The sequence below is a fragment of the Ursus arctos genome, unplaced genomic scaffold (assembly GCF_023065955.2).
Source record: "Ursus arctos isolate Adak ecotype North America unplaced genomic scaffold, UrsArc2.0 scaffold_6, whole genome shotgun sequence".
NCBI classification, from domain to species: domain Eukaryota; kingdom Metazoa; phylum Chordata; class Mammalia; order Carnivora; family Ursidae; genus Ursus; species Ursus arctos.
In genome coordinates, this window is record NW_026623078.1 from 25,094,284 (window position 1) to 25,117,183 (window position 22,900).

The window sequence follows — 22,900 nt, forward strand, 5'->3', positions numbered from 1 at the left end:
GATGGCAGAGCTGTATAGAAAATTCATCAATGTGTTCTGGGTTCTTTTTGAAAATAAAAATTTATTTCCATTCACCCCCAAGTATGTAAGAGGAAAAGAAATCAGCTTCATGAAAACCATGCAAACTACTTGAAAGGGTCTATTAAAGTCCCATATATTGTAATTTGCCACTGAACAGAAGATACTAAGAGAAAAGCATTGTCTTCTGCATTTAAAGGTTATTCAAGTCACACATCAGAGGGCATACTCTGAATAATTTCCCCAGTAACGGTGATACATTTGCATTGATCCAGTCACACACACTTATCTGTCATCAGAAGAAGGTATATTTGAGATGGATGAATAAGGTACTTAGAAATATGGATGACATTTCTGACTTAAAAGCCTTACCAGAAGTAAGGAAGTCACACAAAAGTGTCCCTTTAATCCATGATGTGCAACAGAGTCTGTTCTGAAAAAAATAGATTTTGAGAAGTACCCATGCTTTCTTTTCTATTCTTATTTAGTCTAATGTGCAGCATATATATAGATATCTATATCTATATCTTATGTGTATGTATGTATATATATATATCTTATGTGTATGTATATATGTATATGTATGTACATATCTATAGATATATTTAAAAAGTTTTTTTCTAGTGCATTTTATAGCACTTCCATGTGCCAAGCTATCTAAAACCTTTCCATTGCTTCTAATTTCAAGCTTCTAAAACATATGTTGAAACATGAAATATATGAAAATAATTTGGAAAAGAAAGTCATTATCAAGAGAACAAAATATTCTCCTTAGAATATAACAGGATCCCATTAATTCTATGCCCGACATTCCTTTGCTCAATTCAGGGGAAGCATGGAAAATCTATGTACTTATTCATTTATTCATTCTGTCATCACCGCCTATTTGGAGGTCTCTATTTGTTCGCCACTGGGATTATAGTGGTGAACAAGAAAGAAATGGCCTGCCGTCATGGAACTTGCAGCTTATGAGGAGAGACAAGCATTAATCAAATGATCCTATAATTACATACGTAAAAACTATGATAGATACCATAGCCACGTGCTGTGGGTACATGTAATATGCTAGAGTTGGAGGTGGGGAGTTCTAATTCCATCTTCGAGAGTAGAAAACAGCCATCTTTTTGCTTGAGCTGAGATTCAAAGAGTAACTAGCTATCGTCCAGGTGACCAGTAAAGTATGTGGTGGTAGGAATGAGTTTGTTGTAGAATAAATAATAGGAAGAATAAATGACAACACGTTAAAAGGCCCTGAGGTTCCACAAATAAGGCTTGGCCTTTGGGAGGTCTCAACTTGTGCAGAGGCTATGGGGCAAGCATCAACTTTCACTCCCCTCCTCATCCAAATCATTGCCCTCAAACCCTGACTAGATCTACCTTCCATGGCTTTTTAGTTAAGGTTTTCACAGCTCCAATTATAGCAACATTACCTCACTTTTCCATTGCCCTTCCCATATCCTTTGTAGGGGTGGGTAGGGTAAAGCAAATGAAATTGAAATAATTTCACTACTTCTTATAAAGTCTTAATAATGGAAGAAATGATGAACTGAGGTGGCTGGGCAATATAAGAGCTTTATGTATTCTTCACATGGCCCCTGCCTCTGTCTTCATGCTTTTCTCCCAACCATTAGACCTAAATGATAAAGACGCATTTATTAAAAAAAAAAAAAACAATGAAAGCTCCTCTGATTACATACTTCTTCTAAGGAGTGATAAACTTCATAATTATATCCAGACAGGTATCTTCGATTTCTCTGGGTTCGCAAACTGCTTGCCTTTTCCAGTGTGTTCTGAAGATCTTCTATGAGGATCCTGGATTTGAAATGATAGACGTGATAAAAACTGAATGGAGATCACATAAAAATCAGGCAATTTGAAATGGAAATTATGCATCTATGAAAAAGAGGATAGCAAATATTGACATTTCTTAAAGTACCAAATGTTGGGAAAATGTTCTCTTTTCGGAAATAGAAGCTGTTAAATTGGGTAATGAATATAACATGTAAAATTATAGGCAGATGTTCTCAATAATAATTACTAGCATTGATTGAACAGCTACAAGAACTGAATGATGGGTATGAGCATTTACATTTATTGAGTACCTATTTAGACACCATGCTATGTATTTTATGTATACGAGCTTAGTTAATAACCATATGAGGTAGATTTTTTTTGTTACCTCCGTGTTACAAACAGGGAAAATGCACCCCCAAGGGTTAAGAACCTACCAACATCACTCTGCTAGTGATTTGAACTCAGAATGTGAACAGAGCCAGAATTTGAACTCAGAATGTGAACCTGAATTCTAGTCTTTAGACTCTAAGTCCCGTGTGCCATAATGAACACCAAAACAAGACAACACACACAGAAAAAGTTTGCAAAGGTTTAACAAAATGTTTAAATGTTTACAAAATTGAGCTGTGGTGTATTGCTTTTGCATTATTTCCAAGGTGGTCAGACCTTCTAAATATAAACAAGTGCAACTTGTTTCCACTCAAGGTAAGAGCAATTCCCCACATTAATTACCAGAAAGTTAAGAAACTCCGATGCTGATACATCTGTTTGTTTAGCTCCTGATAAAGCAACCATTGTTCCCTTTAGAAAGGCAATATTTTCCCAGGAGTTTCAGTACACAAAACTATGCCTCTTAACTGATTAGATTCTTTATCATTTATCATTATTAATTGATAAATGACTTAACATATTACCAATTACAGCATGAAATGCCCAGAGAACTATCAAGATAATTCTAATGGAGAATTGCTCCTGCAATGGATTTATCTTAATATTTTCTAGTCAAGTTTGCTAGTGTTGTCACCAAAGTAGGAAAGTGATAAAGGTTTTCAGTTTCAAGTTGTATGTAATCATTCTAGTTGGATATTAGCTTCTTTGATGAATAAACTCTTAAACTTCTCAGTCTTCTTTTAAAGTCTCCAAGTGCCCCAAATAGAACTAGTTGTTGAATTCCCTAGTATTTGCCTATCCATTTAAGCCAGTGATTCTTAAGCTGCATTGCTTTAAAGTCACCTGTGAGCTTTAAAAAACATGCCACCCCGGGGCACCTGACTGGCTCCATTGGAAGTGTGTGTGACCCTTGATCTTGGAGCTGGGAGCTGGCGCACTATGTTGGGTGTGGAGATTACTTAAAAATAAACAAGCAAACTTAAAGAAATATGCCACACTGGGCCCGACATAGACAACAATAGGTATCAGTCCTTTTTAAAAGCTCACCAAAGTGATTTTAATATACTGTCGGGATCAAATTTAGTCTAACGATCTGGAAGCCACTGATTTAGGCTAGTTAAATCTGGAAACTCACTGGTATCAGTCCTCTCAAGTTCCATATTAAATACAAATGAAGAGAATGGTAGAATATGGCTGACCCTTTTTTCCTTTTCCTCTTTTGAGTGTCTGTGCTGGATATGGTCAACTGCCTACTCTCCTTACAGACTTCCTGTACCGCAGGGGCTGGGGAGCCAAAGCTTACTTTTTTCTTGACTCTCTTGCAACCTTGATTCTGGGTACAGATTTGTAAATGCTGGTAAGATAGGAAGTTAAGAATGAGGCGGAGGTGGAGGTGGCTCTCCTGCTGTTACTGTGGCCATGTCAAGGTCACGGAGACATGACTGTTGAGAGGTAGTTGGAGTTGCTGAACTCAGCACTCCCCTGTCTAGTCGCCAGCTTTACAGCCCTAGAGGTAGTCATGGTAACAACAGTGGTGGCTGGAACAGCTTCTGGACCTCTGGACCATCCCATTAGGGAGAAGTAAATTCTGTTTGATTTAAGCCATTGTGTTTGGGGACCTGTTATGGGTTGAATTGTGTCCCTCAGCCCCCCAATTTATATGTTGAAGTCCTAACCCCCAGCACCTCAGAATGTGACCTTATTTGGAAACAGGACTGTTGCAGATGTAATTAAACTGAGGTCACCAGGATATACTTTCATCCAATATGACTGGTGTCCTTATAGAAAGAGAAAATTCAGTTTGGGAAGATGAAAAAGTTCTAGAGATGCATGGTGCTGATGGTTGCATAATGTGAATGTACTTAATGTCACTGAATTGTATATTTAAAATGGTTAAAATTGTACATTTTATGTTCTATATATTTTACAACAATTTTAAAAAACGGGGGGAAATTAGGACACAAAGACACACATAGAGGGAAGATATGAAGAGGCAAAGATGGCTGTCCTGTCTACAAACCAAGGGAAGAGGCCTGGGACAGATCCTTCCCTCACAGCCCTCAGAAGGAATCAACTCTGCCCACACCTTGATTTCAGTCTTCTAGCCTCTAGAATCATGAATCAATAAATTTTTGCTTTTTAAGCCAGCCAGTCTGTGGTATTTGTTATGACAGCCCTAGCAAACGAATACAGGTCTCTGTTCAATAACTAGACCGTATCTTAATACAGGCCTTAAAAGACCAATCTGGAAATTAAAATAATTGTGGTGTGGCAGTTCTAGTGCCATTTTCCTTGTCAAGTAGTCAACACCAGCAGATTGATGAGAAGGAGCCCAATAGCATTTGTAAGTGTTGTATTTTCTTAGTCCTTTATGGCTGATTATTATTCCTATCCTAGTTGCATACACTCGTAGGGTAGTAACTAGAGCTATCGAGAACTTTCCAAGTGATGTCAACACTCAGTATAAAACCACCCCCCCAAAGCTTCCAGGGTGGGTGAGGGGGGCTCGAAATTTGAAATTCTACTGCCAGTTTTTACAGGTATTTAATTTATAAAATGATTCAATTTTTTATAAGAGAATGAGTCATCTCATCTGTCATGTCATTGAGAGGGGATGATTACCTAGGGGCTAGACACACGGGGTCACATTATCTTTGCCTCAAAGATGGCTACGGCTATATATTATGTATAGTTGTACAGAGTTAATGATAATCTTTTGAAAATACCCCAGGCTATAATAATAAAAGTCAATTAAAATGATCTCTACCTACTGCCCTGTGGAATTTAATTGACTCTTATGTGTTATTATCTTGGGACCAAAAAATGAATAATTCTAAATGATTGTCCTCCATGAGGAGACAACTGATTTTAAAACATTAATTTTTTTTAGATTCCATTCTCTGTGACATAAAGTGTGATATTTTATTCTATATCAGTTCCACATGACCTATATTTAAAGGCAGGAAATAGAGACTTGTTAAAATAACTGGTATATTCCCTTCTACTGAATTATAATTAATGAAGCACGTGAGTTGTTGCTGAGCACCTATAGATATAATTACCAAGCTCCTTCCTTCCAGGCATTCAGAGAATCAAAGCACGCCTTCAAAGTTGGAGTGATGACGAAAATGTGTTCAATATGAACAATAGTTTTATGCACAGCTGTGACTCTACCCTGTTCTAGAAGCACAGATAAAATACCTTTCTGCAAAAAGCATATTGGTACTTTAATAAGGCTGTAATTATCTTTCTGGCAGGGAAGTATTTGTGTGGACCAGGGAGGAACGTCACTGCTACTTTGCACGCTGTGGCTCAGCCTTCCAGAGGCTAAGGCTTTTACCATTGACTCACAGGGCCACGAGCCCATCCCAGGCCTTACCAGACATCATCAGGGATCTTCCTGCCAGTTTTAACAGCACAACCATTTGCTAAAAAGTTGGAGCAATTGAGGTTAGTCACTTACGATCATGCCTCTCAGCCCTGAAATCCTAGGTTTCCAAGTGAAAGTATGTCACTCCTTCCCATGTCATTAATTCACTACACTGCCCTTCTCCCCTCAGATCCTGCATTGGTTCTTCATCACTCCACCACTTCTTTTTCCTTTGTGCCTGCTGGAAGCCTGCTTTCACTGTAAATACTTCCTATATTCTCATCTTTTCAGAGAACTCTCTCTTCTCATATTCTTGCCCTGACAGAAATTGGACTCTCTCAAGGACAGATTCTTTTGTGGCTTTCTCTTCTGCCACTCCACCTATCGTGGGATCAGAAGGGAAGGAGGTCAGCATTCTTCCAAACCCCCATTTCTCCTTCCCCATCAATCTACTTCTAGAAAAAGCCCATTTGGGCTTTGGCATCATGCCATTCCTTGTTTCTTTCCTCTAAGTCCTGGGTACTCTGAAATTACTGTCCCAGGAGCACATTCTGTCTCTTTATCTCTAATCTTGCCATCACCCAAGGAGATTCAAAACTGCTGTGTTGATTCTCTGGTGATTTAGTCCATCCATTCTCGACTACATCAGCCTCAGTGATTTATACTCCATTTTAGCCAAATCCTCCATGACTATCCCTTGAATCTTGTCACCAGCCATAAATGTTCTATACCAGGGCTCTTAATCTCAGCCTACACTTTGTCAAAATTTTCTTCCTTCTGTTTCTTTTTTGCCCTCAATCATGCTATATCTGCTTTCAATACAAAGATGCTTATACCCTTCTTGATTCTTCCGTTTGACTCCATCATTCCTCCTAGACTCTTCTCCTTTGCTATCCAGATTTGGCACCATGGATGAATACTTGCGCTAGTTTCCCACTAGAAACCTCAACTTCCTTGCCATCCTGACCTTTCCATGGTCCTAACCCAACAAAACCTCAACTCTGTATGAGCACTACAATCTCCCTTCTTTTCAACAACCACTTTTATTGGTTCTTACCCAGTTTTTCTCTTGGTAACCTTTCTTCAGCCCCTGTTTCTTCCCTTTCAGTAGATTATTTTGCTTCCTAGTCCATTTGAAAATTTAGCCATTAGTTATGATTTCTTTCAAGTTGTTGACTCTCCTTTTTATAATCTTAACTATGCTCACATTTACCTCTTCAGTCTTACTGGATAAGTATCCTTCCTAGGGCTCAAACCCATCCCTCCATTGGTGCATTCTAACCTGCACCATCAATGTCTCCTTCCCCACTGGCTCCTCCCCTCAGCCTACAGACATACCAAAATTGCCCCCTTACTCCCTAACCTCCCAAATTTCAAGCAGTCATTGATGTTGCATCTCCTTGTAGTCACTCCTGATTCTCTACCTCTCTCCTTATTTTAATTTCTAAGAGCAGTAGTCTGCTTTGCTTCTCCACATTCTTACCTTTTATTCACTTCTGTCTCTGTCTTCTGTTCCTGACAATCTAATCCCACATCCCAACATGAGAGTTACCAACACAATTTCCATTGCCAAATCCAAAGGAAACTGGTCAGTCCTTTTCTTGCTGAATATTACTGCACCACTTGGCACCACTAATGTTCTCCCTCTTGAGAGTCTCTCATTTCTTCTTTGACTCCTGTGACTATCTTCTGTTTGCTCCATTCTTACTACTTAACTATTCCTTAAAAACAAAACACAACAATAAACAACCACAAACAACCCAAACCAAATACTTCAAGATATCGAAATCTACTTGAATCTATCTACTCTACTGCCCCAGCTAGAAGATTTGGGGCTGTCCTCAATTTCTTCCTCCCCACATCCAACCAAGTTCAGAGTGCAGGTGGTTTTGCCTATTAACTATTTTTTTGAATACTCTCCTGATCGCACTACTCTGGTCCTGACTCAAGGCCTCGCAACCTCTTACTTGGACTATTATTGTAGTCTCCTATTGCCCCTTCACCCCAGTTACACCTGGCTCCCTTGGTTACATCCTCCAAGTGTGTAGCACCACACACTAGATAGTCTGAGCTCCTAGCCCTGTACACAACAGACTTCCCACAATGTTGTCTTCCCTCAACCTCTCCAGCATCTTTATTTCTACTCCCTGTGTTTGTACACTAATAACACTCAACCACTTCAGTTCCCCAGACAGGCATTATACTGCTTCTTCCCTTTGCTTGCACTGTCCCCTCTGCCTGCAAGTCCCAAGGCTCATCCTGTGCTTAGTTGTCATTTCTCCTGCAGAAAGCTTTATCTGCTTCTGCATTCCTACCCACTTTCTAGGTATCGCTAGGCGGCTCTCCTTTCCTCACACAGAAAAGATCTCCTGTGTTTATACCGACCCCCGAATGGTAATGGTGAAATGATATGCCAGTGTGGTTCTACTCCCCTCCCCCATTACACTAATAAGCTCATCAAAGGTGCTGTTTTTGCAGTCTGAAAAATAGTACCAGAAATGCTGTTGTAGGTACTCAGTAAATAACCTGAATAGAGCTCTCATTCAGTTCAGTTTAGTAGTAATGAATTAAGCAAGTGAAAAAGAATGCTTACTTGTACTGGATGTTGGCTTCCTGTAAGAACGCTAACAGGGCTTGGGAACCATTTTGGGGAATATGGACATCAGTAACTGCTCCTTTTGATACATAGGAGATACTGCTGGGCTGCCACAGGTCCACCTGTAGTGCAGGAACCAACCTATAATTCATATTCCGTGCAGGTGGGGAAAGATCTGTGTCACAATGTGAAACATGTCATCTTATTTACATTCAGAAACACCAAACACATTTGGATTTAGACTCAATGCTTTTATCAGCAGGGTAAAACTCTTTTTTCGTTTTGAATTAGGTCTCCAAATTACATCATATCCATAATGGAATTTGATCATAATTTATAACTAACAGTTTAAAGACCAACATACACTAAAGCCATCTGGTAAAAATTAGATAAAATAGTTTAAAGTATGACTTTGATATTCTTGAAAATTATTACACAAATACTTGAATATGAGAAAGAAAGATATAAATTACCTTTTACTTTACTATACAACCAAACTATGGTAGCGTGGCAACATTTGGTAACTTGAAATGGAACACTCTCCAGGTATCTCCTCCTCCCCCGACATACACCTTTTACAAATTCCTACTCAGCCTTCACGTGGCAATAGAGACATCCCTTCCTCAGGTTGGACTTTTCGGCTAGGGTAGTCTTGTCAGAGTTCTCAGAGCAACTCGTGCTTCTTTCATTCCCTAATTTCATCTAATCGCAATGTAAGCTCCATTTGGTTACCACTTCTTTTCAAGTGCCCAGCATGGTGCCTTGTGTACATCAGCAACTCACTGTCGCATACGTGTAGACCCCATGTAATAGTCACTATACATTCACACCATGTTCAGTGTTTTGCAGGAAAACAGGAGCCAGCCGTGTCTGTTTGTCTTACTGTAGTGTTCCCAGTGCCTTCTCTAGTGCTTCACAACCAATAGCTAGTGTTTCACATTCATTGAAAGAATTACCAAACTCAGCTGGGAGGGAAGAGAGTTCTATCTACAGTTTTTGATTAGGCCCAGTTTGCCTTTACAGTCATGTCTCTGTCTTTTCTGTGTTTGGGACTCTTCTCTTCCTGCATTTTCAGCCTTAGTCTGTTACAGGGCCTTGATCTCTGATAAGATTTAGTTACTTGATCTTCACTTAGGTGTCAGTGTCTGCATTCTGTTAGGGAACTCTAGAAGACCAAAAATACTTTGTGACTCAAGGAAATGACACCTCTGGTGGGATAATTTAATCTTGAACAGGATAGAGAGGCATTTGTTTTGGGGATAAAGAGTCTACCTGTTTTGTTTGTTTGTTTGTTTGTTTGTTTAAGCAGCTGACTGTTCCTCTAAGTTGCAAGGGCAAATCTGACTCAGCTAACATGCTAGTCCAACAGTCATAGAAAAACAGAAGTGTGGGGCTGGAAGGGATGCTGAGAGGTCATCTGATCCATCTGTCAGCCCTTGGGCAAGGATACATCTAGGACTGAACAAACCTGTCCCCAATAGATGTACGCAAGCCACATCTTTCAAGTCACCAAAAGAGGAGAGCTGACAACATCCTAATGTTAACTCATATCCACATTTAAGAAGACTGCAGATGTTTTTCTTGATCCCTTACACTTCAACACTGCTTCAATTTTTCTTGATCCATTTTTCAGTAAGGGATGGCTGGTTTCTTGCCTTTGTTAGATAAAGTGCATTGGTATCTTTCACTTTTCTCTATATGTTAGGTTTTCTGATCCTTTAATCATCTTTGAGACCTGCCTCTAAACCCATTACAGAGATAGCTTTTTGATATTAAGGTTTGCTGCCATCCCTTATTGCCAGTAGAGATGAGGAAATAGTGCTGTATTTGGAGGGTAGAGAGCCATCAGAACCCGAAATAATATGAAGAACCACTCTGGAAATTAGTTTAGGTGTCATTTTCTAGGGTGCATGCTAAAATAAGAATCCTCATCCTGTAGAAGAGAGTTGCTTCCCTGTAGGGAGGTTCCATGGAAGTGACATACCCCACAGCTTGACTTGGAGAGAGCTTCCTAGGAAACAGGCCATCAGAAAGCAAGAAACTAACAAAAATAATTTGCAAAATCAGGAATTGTGTTCTGTTGTGATATTAGGAAAATAAGTTAAACTGAATTATCAGCTTTTCTCCAGCAAAATTTTGGGGAAAGCGTGCGTGGATATGTAACATGGGTATTTCAGTCTGGGTGGCAGTCACATGCCTATATCAAGATATAAGGGACAGTAATACTCATGTGAGATTTGTAAAGTACCCCTATTTTATACATATTTCTGATCTTTTCAATAATGCCTTGAGGTAGGAGTTAATGGTAGATACATTTAAAGAATTGAGGGCACCTGGATGGCTCACTCAGTTAAGCGTCTGCCTTTGGCTCAGGTCATGATCCTGGAGTCCTGGGATCGAATCCTGCATCAGGCTCCCTGATTGGTGGGGAGCCTGCTTCTCCCTCTATGTCTCCCCCCTGCTTGTGATCTCTCTCTCTCCCAAGCTCTCTCTCTCAAATAAATAAAATCTTTAAAAAAATGGATGAGAAGACTCAGATTCAAAGAGGCAAAGTCAATTTTCCAAGGATGCACAGCTCCAAAATGGTGACACAGGATGTGCCTAACTCCAGTGCCCGTATTTACTGACTAGGTGTCTTTGGGATCTTCTGAGAAAATAAGCAACTTCCAACTTCTTGACTTAGTGTTTGAGAAGGTCTGGTTGACAGGTCTCGTACTCTGGTCTTTCCTGTTGGGGGTTATTTGCCCTATAAATTAATATGCAGGTATTTCAAAGATTAAATCAGCCCACTCTGGGCAGGTTACCATCATTTCCTTAGGGCCTGATCACATCCAGATGATGATAAACTGTCAGATGATAAACTGTCTTTGAACAGCAAAGCTCAGTGATGCTTTACAATGATGACAACGAAGGATCAGTAATCTTGTCAGGATGGTCTCAGGTCGTGTGTCAACTATTACAGGTCTTTGCTGTAAAGTCACCTGATATTCCAGGGAAAGGAGGCTCCTTTCTGGAAACTTCTGGCCCTGGAACCTGGTGGTTGTTCCCATGTTTTCCTTTCTTCATATGATTACCAGTCACATATAGTCAGATCTATTTGAGAGGTGGAGGCAATTTAGGGGTGTCTGGGAGGCTCAGTTGGTTAAGTGTCTTGACTCTTGATTTCAGCTCAGGTCTTGATCTCAGGGTTGTGAGTTCAAGCCCCATGTTGGGCTCCACACTAGCCATGGAGCCTACTTAAAAAAGAAGAAAAGAAAAGAGGTGGAGGCAATTCAGTGTGTGGTCAAGAGCATGGACTTTGGAATCTGGAGGGCCTGAGATGGAATACTAGCTCTGGTAGTATCGGCTGTATGACTTCAGGGGAGGTTTTAACATTTCTGAGCCTCAAATTCCTCATCTGTGCTGCGAAGAAATTAAAAAAACCTACCTACAGACTTCTGTAGGATGGAAAAATAGAAGTAAGACACACAGCACAGAGGCTGGCACATAGTGCAATCTTAAAAAATATTAGCTATTTGTTATTTTTTCTTTTTGAAAAGCATATGAAAATAAAAGCCAGAAGCAGTAAAGAAAAAGTTCTACTTTGAGTGTTTGAGTAAAATGAAGGCTATGATGAGATGATTCTCTTATTCAAACATTAAAACCTATAGACAGCTTGAAGGAGGAGAGGAACCAATAAATAAACCAAGAAGATGAGCAAGGCTGGACTGTTTCCTAAAGCAAAGGCAAACAGCTGGATCTGAAGCCACTGTAGCCTGCTGGTTAATTCCCCGGACTCTACAGAGTCTGACTTTCTACGATTAAATTTAGGCTCTCCACAGTTAGCATCTGTGTGATATAGGGTGAGTTCCTTAATCTCTTTGGGCCTCACTTTCTTCATCTGTAAAATGAAGATGATAATTATGCTTCCTGGTTGTTTATTGTTATGGGATTATAGAGACTATGGAAAATGCAGTCATTAAGAGCATAAATTTTGGAACTCAAGACAGGATGAGTTTGAATCCCAGTTCTGCTGGTTATTAGCTGTGTGACTCCGGACAACTTACTTTAGTTCTCTGTGCTTGTTTCCTTACTTATAAAATGGAGTTATAAATACTATATATTTTATAGATTTGTTAGGCTTAAACTAATTAACACCTATAAAATGCTTTAAACAGCACCTGGTGAACAAGTGTCATTAAGTGATAAATGATTCAAAATTCAAAAATAATTTGTTTGCAATGAAAAAATATCATATTTTAGTCTGGCACTAATTTCATAGCTCTTCTGGTCCTTGTGTTGTGTTTACTTATTGGCCAGGTCCAGGCTTCATGAAGCATCCACCTGTCTTTTAGGTCTGTGGCTGATTACATACCTGGTTCAGGTATCGGTGGAGGTGCAGTTACTGTCCCCCAGCAGTTTCAGAGTGAGTCCTACATGTGGATCTGGGAAGACATCTGGTGTTTTTCAGCTTGGAAACAGATGGCCTGCCTCCCAGCTGCTTGAAGTAACACAGAAGCACGAAAGAGGAGAGTCCTACTCTATAATTATTCTTACTTTTTGTTGGTTTGGAAAAGTATTAAGCACTTATTGTGTCACATAACAGGTTTCTAAGTAAGAAACCTCAATATCAAGTTTGTAGTCAACTAATGTCTGATTTGATTTACATAGTCATATTAATTACATATTAGCACACATAAAATCTTAATGCACAGAAAAGTAACTCTCTCTTATTTACCCTTAAAATTGTCTTTTTGTTCTGAATCCATTTAACCTTCTTGTATCTTCTTTTAGTATCTTTATCTATGACCTCTTGACAAGCTTTTCTGACACCCAAATTTAGGTCAAGTACCTTTGGTATCTGCTTTCATGGAACTTTTAATTATATCTCATTTTTATAGTTATCATATTAGTTTCCTGGGGCTGCTATAATGAATTTCAACATCCCAGATGGGTTAAAACAACAGAGATATATTCTCACACAGTTCTGGAAGCCAGAAGTCCAAGATCCAGGTGTTGGCAGGCAGCACTCCCTCTGAAGCCTCCAGGGGAGGACCTTCCTTGCATCTTCCAGCTTGTGGTGGCTCCAGGCATTCCTTGGCTTGTGGTCACATCGCTTCAACTTCCATTTCCTTTTTTTTTTTTTTTTTAGATTTTTTGTTTGTTTATTTGACAGAGAGAGAGACAGCCAGCGAGAGAGGGAACACAAGCAGGGGGAGTGGGAGAGGAAGAAGCAGGCTCCCAGCGGAGGAGCCTGATGTGGGGCTCGATTCCAGGACTCTGGGATCACGCCCTGAGCTGAAGGCAGATGCTTAACAACTGAGCCACCCAGGCACCCGCAATCTCCATTTCCATCTTTACATTGTCTTCTCATCTGTGTTGGTGTCTTCTTCTCTTCCATATCTTCTAAGGATACTTGTCACTGGATTTAGGACCTATCTGGGTAATTCCAGATGCTCCCCTCTGAGATCCTTAAGTACATCTGAAAACTCTTTTTCCAAAGTAGGGCATGTTCACAAGTTCTAGGGGTTAGGTCATAGACATACATTTTGGGGGGCTATCATTCAACCTGTTTCAATTGTGATATCAATATCTATTTCCTATTATCTCCATGAGAGCCGAAGCTGTGAAATTCTTCCTCTCTGCCCATATCCATAGTGCTTAGAAACATGCATAGCAAGAAAGGGACTAAATATCCTGTAGATGGAATAAATTAAATCACCTTTTTCCCCTCTTTCATCTTTCTTCAAATATATACTCTCTCCCTGACTGCTCCAGAGCATTTCTAGATTCCTAATTCTAGTTCCTCTTGCCAAGAAATTGATAAGGTAGTCCACATCAATTTTGTCCACTCATCCCCCTTCTCAACTCACAAGTCTTTATTTTCACAAGATTTTATTTACTTATTTGAGAGAGAGAGAGAGAGGAAGCACGAGAGGGGGGAGGAGCAGAAGGAGAGGGAGAAGCAGGCTCCTCACTGAGCAGGGAGCCTGATGCAGGACTTGATCGCAAGACCCTGGGATCATGACCTGAGCTGAAGACAGACTTTTAACCGACTGAGCCATCCAGGTACCCCCAACTCACAGGTTTTTAAATTTTAAATTTTCATCACATTTAAGTGTAATCTTAGAGTATGCTGCTTCTTAGGTCACATAATTTTCTGAGGACTGGAGTGGCCACTTAAGCAACACACTTAAAGAAATGTTTATATTTTACGGTTATTGTTTGTCTTTGCACTACTTCTTATGACTTATTAACATTTCAGATACCAGGGGGCTGCTAGAAGGGAAATAGCCAGAGAATATGGTCTCCTACAAACCAAAGGTATTTGGTGGGTTGTTAAAATTCTGGGACTCATTTTACCTAGCTTCATCCTCTCTTTCTTACAAAATGCTAAGTTATTCCTTCCCTAAAGCACAGACCCAATAAATAAAACAAAGTCTTCAGAGATTTTGGCAACTCTTTCGTTTCACCATTAAAGAAAGATGAAAATATACTATTAACTAATTAGGGGTTAAAATCATCATAAAAACTAATGGAGGCCCAACAGTGGGATAAAATTAGTGGAGGCCCAACAGTAGATAAAATAAGTCCAAATGAAAGCATTGCTTGTGAATTTCAATATAATAGAAATTAATACCGCTAGCATGAGTACTAATCATTAGAAAAATATTATTCCTTTGACATTCAGTAAAATAAAGGTGGGAAGGCCTGGTGAAGTGGTTTTGGTGTTCAAGTTTTCCCTCCAATTCTCTTCAAGGCTGAAAGATGATTGTCACAATTAGATAGTAAGTATCATTTATTCAATAAAGCACACACGTTGGAAAAGAAAATGATTTTTAACTTTTCCCTGAACTGTTAAGTGGTACATTCACCAATTTGAAAGGATTATTGAAGCCCATCAGTCAAAGACTCTTGTAATATATGGGTAGTCAAAAAAGATTTAATTTATTTGCTTGTTTCAACAAGGAAAATCTCAGAAAGATGGTGTTAGAAAGAACTTATGGGATTTGGGTTTGTGTTAGGTGATTTTGTGTAGGGTTTAAGGAACTGGGATTTTTCTTTGGGTTGAATGCTATCACAATGAGGGGAATTCCATCATTGGATATCTTGATAATTTTATCTAGAAGGTGAAAGAAATAATTGGGGCTATAATTGATAAAGAAGTAATAGTCATAGCAGCAAAAAAAAGTGGGGGGAGGTTTTGTCATTTTTCTGGTTTGGACAATTCTTTTTTTTTTTTTTTTTGGTCTTTGTTTAGACATGATCACAGGGGTCTTGTTTTTATCTTATTTCATGAAGAACACAGAATAGTCTTGTCTGGTGCTGGTACTCTGTAAAGTGGTCTAACAGGAGAACACCAAGGTCTGGCTGTTAGTGCCAGGCTGGCTCCTGACTGCCAGAGCTGCTTTTCCTCACCTCAGGATGATCGCTATTTTACGAAGGTCACGTGATAACTAATGATATGCCAAATGAGGGCTGGGCACTCTCTGCATTATCTGGGCAGAATAGCTTGGATTTCAGTACTAGGGCCATTGGGGTTATTGAATGAAGGATGTAGACTTGTGAGAAATTAGGACCTCAATGACATCTGACGTTGGCACCCTGCCTCTTTCTGTAGTACATGTATAGCACCACTTTTTTCATATAAAAGAATTCATAACTACTTAATTCCTGCCCTCTAAGTGAATGTTTGAAGACTTATAATTCTACGGAAAGGTTCCTAACTGCTACCCTAGAGACAGAATTTAGCAGCCACTCAGGAAACTTACTAGATCAGGGCAATATTATTTCATTATATTTTGCTAGCTTAAAATAATTCTATACAATGGAATATTACTCAGCTATCAAAAAGAACGATTTCTCAACATTTGCTGCAACACGGACGGCACTGGAGGAGATAATGCTAAGTGAAATAAGTCAAGCAGAGAAAGACAATTATCATATGGTTTCTCTCATCTATGGAACATAAGAACTAGGAAGATCGGTAGGGGAAGAAAGGGATAAAGAAAGAGGGGGTAATCAGAAGGGGGAATGAAGCATGAGAGACTATGGACTCTGGGAAACAAACTGAGGGCTTCAGAGGGGAGGGGGTGGGAGAATGGGATAGACCGGTGATGGGTAGTAAGGAGGGCACGTATTGCATGGTGCACTGGGTGTTATACGCAACTGATGAATCATCGAACTTTACATAAAAAACCAGGGCTGTACTGCATGGTGACTAACATAATATAATAAAAATTTATTATTATAATAAAAAATTCTATACTTAAGAATTGATTAGCCTGGCTTTGTAGAGTGGGTAAGAATAATCAGAGATCATCTGATACATCATTTGAATATCCATTAATAAAGACATTTGAAGACAAGAGCCCCTAGGCTGCATCTCATCAAGTAATAGAGATTTCCCTCCACTTTCTATTGATGATTTATGGTTTTAACACAGATGAGTTCTTCACAATATCTGATTGCTACATTCAGAAGTATTTCATTTGGTGTACTAAACAATAGTATGTTAATGCATTTACATTAAAAAATTTTTTTTGGCTATTTTCCTGAGTTTAACACCCAGTGAAAATTCTTCAGAGCTTGTTATGCATTTCTTTTTTCAGATGGTAGCTCAAGAATTCTGTGCATTACAAAAATCAAACAAAACTCATCTCTGGCTTAGTGAAAAATAATCTAACAGGAAATAAAAGAAATAGCTTCTTTCTGGTTCTGTGTAAAGTTTGCTATGTCACATGTCAGAGACTTAATTTGCTTAATTACAAGTGAAGGGCTTGAACTACATTATTTCCAAGCTCCCCTTACACTCTATAATTCTGCCAGACTCACTGTGCTTTTCTGAGTATAAAATTTTACATTTTCCTAGGAAGATCTCTTTCAAGTTCACCCATATTATCCTTCTTACTCTCAGAGTTAGAAAAAAGGCCCTCTCAACTATTTTGCACTAGTATCAGTGATCAGTTATATTGACTTAGGTCAGTACTGAAAGTAATAAGGCAAGATAACTATTCAATTTTTAAAAAGTTACTTTCTACCCCTTTACTGAAAGCGTATTTCCAAAGCAGTTAGAAGATGATAAAATAATTATTGTCTTCCACATTCATTGCTAGCTGATGAAAAGACCACTGAGGAATCCTCAAAGTAGAGGGCCAGGTGATCAAGTGAGAGATCATCATCTTTTGAACAACCCAGAGGATCTGGGGATTGTTCTGTCTCTCTGTTGTTTATGAGAACATTCTGATTTCTAAAAATCAGCTATGGTAACTACCCCATGCCCATTCACTCTTTACTGAGCACCTACAGTGTCTCAGCCATCAAACCATATGCTGAGGATACAACGATGAGTAAGACACAAGTTGGCCCTCAAGGACTAAGCAGACATCACATGCTCAGTCTATAAAGGGAAGACACCAATGATGTTTAATTATACCTGGGAGGTTGTTTGAGAAAATTTCTCAGGAGAGGTGTTACCTATACATGCTACTGAACAATGAGTGGGAGTTAGCCTGGAAAAGGTGAAGAGAAGTGGGAGTAAAAGGCATCATTCAGAGACTTCGATATGAAGGTGCTTTGTGTCAGGAATGGAAGAGAGATGCTGAAGTTTGTCTGAGCCCTGTGATCCTGGCAAATAATGATCCCACTGCCCTTTTGTATTTTAGAATGGCTTACTGTAAGGAACCCTTATCCCCATATAACCTTGAAAAGACTCACAGATTCCCTCTTTATTTAGTTATGACAAGTTCAGATATAAACCCTGAGATTCCCATTCTTTGTCTCATAATTAACTTAATTGTTTGTTCCCATTGATCAATCTGAACAAAATTCCTGTTCCTGGGAAACAAACTGAGGGCCTCAGAGGGGAGGGGGTTAGGGGATTGGGATAGGCCGGTGATGGATATTAAGGAGGACACATATTGCATCGTGCACTGGGTGTTATACGCAAATAATGAATCATGGAACACTACATCAAAAACTAAGGATATACTGTATGGTGACTAACATAACATAATAAAAAATTATTATAAAAAATGCCTGTTCCTTCAGTAAGTGTTAATTAAGCTTTTCTCTTTCCACCAGGCCCCTGAATTTTTATCCACCCTCATTTGTAACAGCCCTTCCTGAGCCTCAACTGACCTCATAGTGAAACATCCTCTGTACTACTGTCTGATCAAGCCCCTTCAGCCCACTTCCCCATACTTGATACTTTCTAGCCTAGTTCACTCCTCCCCATGAAAGAAAAGCCCTTTTCTGTCTGACTTTTGAGACTTGTACATCTTAAAGTTGAAATGTTTACCCTTTTGCAGTAGTCTTTTTTCCTGCATTTGCAATAATCCTTTTGAATAAAGTCTCTCCTTACCTAACTCTGAATTTGTTTTTTACTCAACAACCTTATACAAAATCATGCTCATGATTTATTTGGAGAATTGAAAGTAAAGAAGTAGTTCTTTTAACCAACTCCTATGTAATGGAGCTGACATGACTAATGAGTTGATAGCGTCATTTAGGGGTGTTCCATGAACTAATCATTGGGTGAAATCCGCTCCTTGACAAGTCTTGCCCATGTATGGCTGTCTTCCTGTCAGCTTTTTCTCCCCAGCTCTATTGAGATATATAACATTGTATAAGTTTATTTTTTTAAAATCTTTTGTTTGTTTATTTGACAGAGAGAGAGGGACAGTGAGAGAGGGAACACAAGCAGGGGGAGTGGGAGAGGGAGAAGCAGGCTTCTGGCTGAGCAGGGAGCCTGACATAGGGCTTGATCCCAGGACCCTGGGATCGTGACCTGAGCTGAAGGCAGACAGTTAATGACTGAGCCACCCAGGCACCACAACATTGTATAAGTTTAAAGCATACAACATGTTGATTTGATACACTTTGCATTGCCTCCATTATGTCACTTAATAACTATTTCCTTGTCATGGTAAGAACATTTAAGATCTAGTCTCTCAGAACATTTCATAAAATGTAGTATTGTTAACAGGAACAAAATGCTACACATTATATACCTCAAATTTATCTTATAACTGGAAATTTGTACCCTTTGACCAACATCTTCCAAATTCCTCTACCACCAAGTCCCTGAAAACCACCATTCTACTCTGTTTCTTCAGTGTTTGACTTTTTAAGATTCCACATATCAGTGAGATCATATGATATTTGTCTTTCCCCATCTGACTTATTTCACTTAGCATAATACCCTCAAGGTCCAATCGTGTCATAAATGTCAAGATTTCCTTTTTACTCATGACTAAATATGGCATTGTGTATATATATATATATATATATTACACTTTTTGATCCATTCATCTGCTGACAGACACTTAGGTTGTTTCTACATCTCGACTACTGTACATAATGCTGCAATAAACATGAGAGTGCAGGTGTCTTTCTGAGATCTTTTTTTTTTTTCATTTTCTTTGGGTATATACCCAAGGAGTGGGACTGCCAGATCATATGGTAGTTCTATTTTTAATTTTGAGGACTCTCTATACTGCTTTCCATGATAGCCATTCCAATATGCATTCCCACTAATAGTGCACACGGGTTTCCTTTTCCCTACATCCTTGCCAACATTTGTTATCTCTATGTGAGGTGATATCTCATTGTGGTTTTAGTTTGTTCTTCCTGTCAGCTTTTCAGTGCCTACTCTTACTATGAATGCGTAGTCAAGCTAAGCAGATAGCTCCAGAAATAGAGATGCCAGAAGACAGAAATACCAGGAAATAGAAAAGGGGAATACAGAGATATCAGAAAATAGAAAAGAGGAATTCAGAGAAAAGAGAGATAGTGCAGGGAAGAAAGCAGAATTTGGAAGTCAAAGAAATTGTAACTAATAAGAGCAATGAATGTTTCTGAGGTAAGAGAAGGTATTATATCCAAGAGACAAGAGCACACTTATGTTAATTCCAGCATTATTTATAATACCCAAGATATGGAGGCAACCAGTGTCCATCAACTGATGAATTGGTGAAGAAGATGTGGTTTGGTAAAGTGTCATGGTACAAAATTAATACCCAGATATTGGTAGGATTTCTATACACTAAAAGCAAAGTCACAGAAAGAGAAACTAAAAAAACCGCCACTATTTACAATTGCACCAAAAGTAATAAAATACCTAAGAATAAACTTAACCAAAGAGATGAAAGACCTACACTCTGAAAACTACAAAACACTGATGAAAGAAATTGAAAGATGACACAAATGAAAAGATATTCCATGCTCATGGACTGGAAGAATTAATATTATCAAAATATCCATAATGCTCAAAACAATCTACAGATTCAATGCAATCCCTATCAAAATACCAACAGCATTTTTCACAAAACTAGGACAAATAATATTAAATTTGTAGAGAACCACAGAAGACCCTGAATAGCCAAAGCAATCCTAAGAAAGAAGAATAAAACTGGAGGTAACACAATTCCAGGTTTCAAGATATACTACAAAGCTACAGTAATCAAAACAGTTTAGTACTGGTACAAAAATAGACACAAGATCAATGGAACAGAATAGAAAGCCAAGAAATAAAACCACACTTATATGGTCAATTAATCTATGACAAAGTAGGCAAGAATATACCACGGCGGAAAGAAAGTCTTTTCAATAAATGGTGCTGAGAAAACTAGATAGCTACATGCAAAAGAATGAAACTGGACAACTTTCTAACACCTTATACAAAAACAAACTCAAAATGGATTAAAGGCCTAAATGTGATAGCTGAAACCATAATCTTCCTATAAGAGAACACAGGCAGTACTTTTACAGACATCAGCTATAGCAACATTTTTCTAGACATGTCTAGAGGCAAGGGAAATGAAAGAAAAAAAATAAACCATTAGGGGGGCGCCTGGGTGGCTCAGTCGTTTAAGTGTCTGCCTTCGGCTCAGGGCGTGATCCCAGCATTATGGGATGGAGTCCCGCATCAGGCTCCTCCGCTGGGAGCCTGCTTCTTCCTCTCCTACTCCCCCTGCTTGTGTTCCCTCTCTCACTGGCTGTCTCTCTCTGTCAAATAAATAAATAAATAAAATCTTTAAAAAAATAAACCATTAGGACTACATAAAAATAAAGCTTTTGCCCAGTAAAGGAAACCATCAACAAAACAAAAAGTCAACCTACTAAATGGGAGAAAATATTTACAAATTATATATCTGATAAGGAGTCAATATCTGAAATATATAAAGAACATAACAACTGAACATTAAAAAACCTTAATTAATCCAATTAAAAAATGGGCAGAGGACCTGAATTGATATTTTCCCAAAGAAGACATACAGGCATCCATAGACACACGAAAAGATGTTCACCATCACTGACCATCAGAGAAATGTAAATCAAAACCACAATGAGATATCACCTCACACCTGTTAGGATGGCTAAAATCAAGAAGACAAGAACCAAAAAGTGTTGTCAAGGATGTGGAGAAAAAGATACCCTCATGCATTGTTGGTGGGAATGCCAACTAGTGCAGTCACGGTGGAAAAGAGTATGGACGTTTCTCAAAAAAAATTAAAAAAGAAACACCATATGATCCAATAATTCCACTATCATGTATTTACCCAGGGAAAATTAAAACACAAATATATGCACCCTTATGTTTAGTGCAGCATTATTTATAATAACCAGGACATGGGCGCAACCTAAGTGTCTATTAATAGATGAATGGATAAGGAAAATGTGACACACACACACACACACACACACACACACACACACACACGGTGGAATATTGCACAGTCATAAAAAAGGATGAGATCATGCCATTTGAGACAACATGGATGGATGTACAGGGTATTATGCTAAATGAAATAAGAGAGACTGAGAAAGACAAATACCATAAGTGGAATCTAAAAAAATGAATAAAGAAAGGAGAATCAGAAATACGAATACAGAGAACAAACTGATGGTTGCCAGAAGGGAGGGAGCTGGGGGGTTGGGCGAAATGGGTGAAGGAGAGTGGGAGATACAGATCTTTAGTTATGAAATGAATGTCATGAGAATAAAAAGCAGAGCATAAGGAATACAGTCAATGATATTATAATAGAGATGTAATGAGACAGATGGTAGCTATACTTGTGGTAAATATAGAATTATGTAAAAGCTTATTAAAAATTAAGTTGCACCTTAATGTACACCTGAAACTATTGTAACATTGTGTGTCAACTATACTAAAAAAAAAAAATGTGGTATACCTATACATACATACTTGTGATAAAGTTGAATTTATAAATTAGGCACAGTAAGAGATTAACAACAACAATAATAAAATATAACAATTATAATAATATAGTGGTAAAAGTGAGGTGAATATAGTCTCAAAATAAGAGATGTGGTTTGTGTGTATAAGTATACACATACATACACACACACACCCTGGAATAGTACTCAGCCACAAAAACGAATGAAATCTTGCCATTTGCCATAACATGGATGGACCTAGAGGGTATTATGCTATATAACATAAGTCAGAGAAAGAAAATTGTCATATGATTTCACTTACATGTAGAATCTCAAAAACAAAACAGAAACAGACTCATAGATCTGGGGGTTACAAGATGGGAAGGGCAGAGGGATGGGAAAAATAGGAGAAGGGAATTAAACAAGTATAAACGTATAAGTTACAGGGATGTAATGTAGAGCCTAGAGAATATAGTAAATATTGTAACAACTCTGTATGGTGACAGATGGTAGCTAGATTTATTGTGATCATTTCATGATGTATATAAGTGTTGAATCAATATGTTGCACAC

At 38.6% G+C, this 22,900-nt stretch overlaps 1 protein-coding gene across 1 annotated transcript in view; it reads right to left on the bottom strand.

The window, feature by feature from the left end:
* CPA6 (carboxypeptidase A6) overlaps positions 1-22,900 on the bottom strand; it is a 409,345-nt gene that overhangs the window by 76,384 nt on the left and 310,061 nt on the right. The window contains exons 6-7 of the mRNA XM_057307941.1: positions 8,166-8,290; positions 1,716-1,830 (exon numbers count right to left, since the gene is read on the bottom strand). Of these exons, the coding sequence (XP_057163924.1) occupies positions 1,716-1,830; positions 8,166-8,290 (240 nt within the window). The remainder of the gene's footprint in view (positions 1-1,715; positions 1,831-8,165; positions 8,291-22,900) is intronic.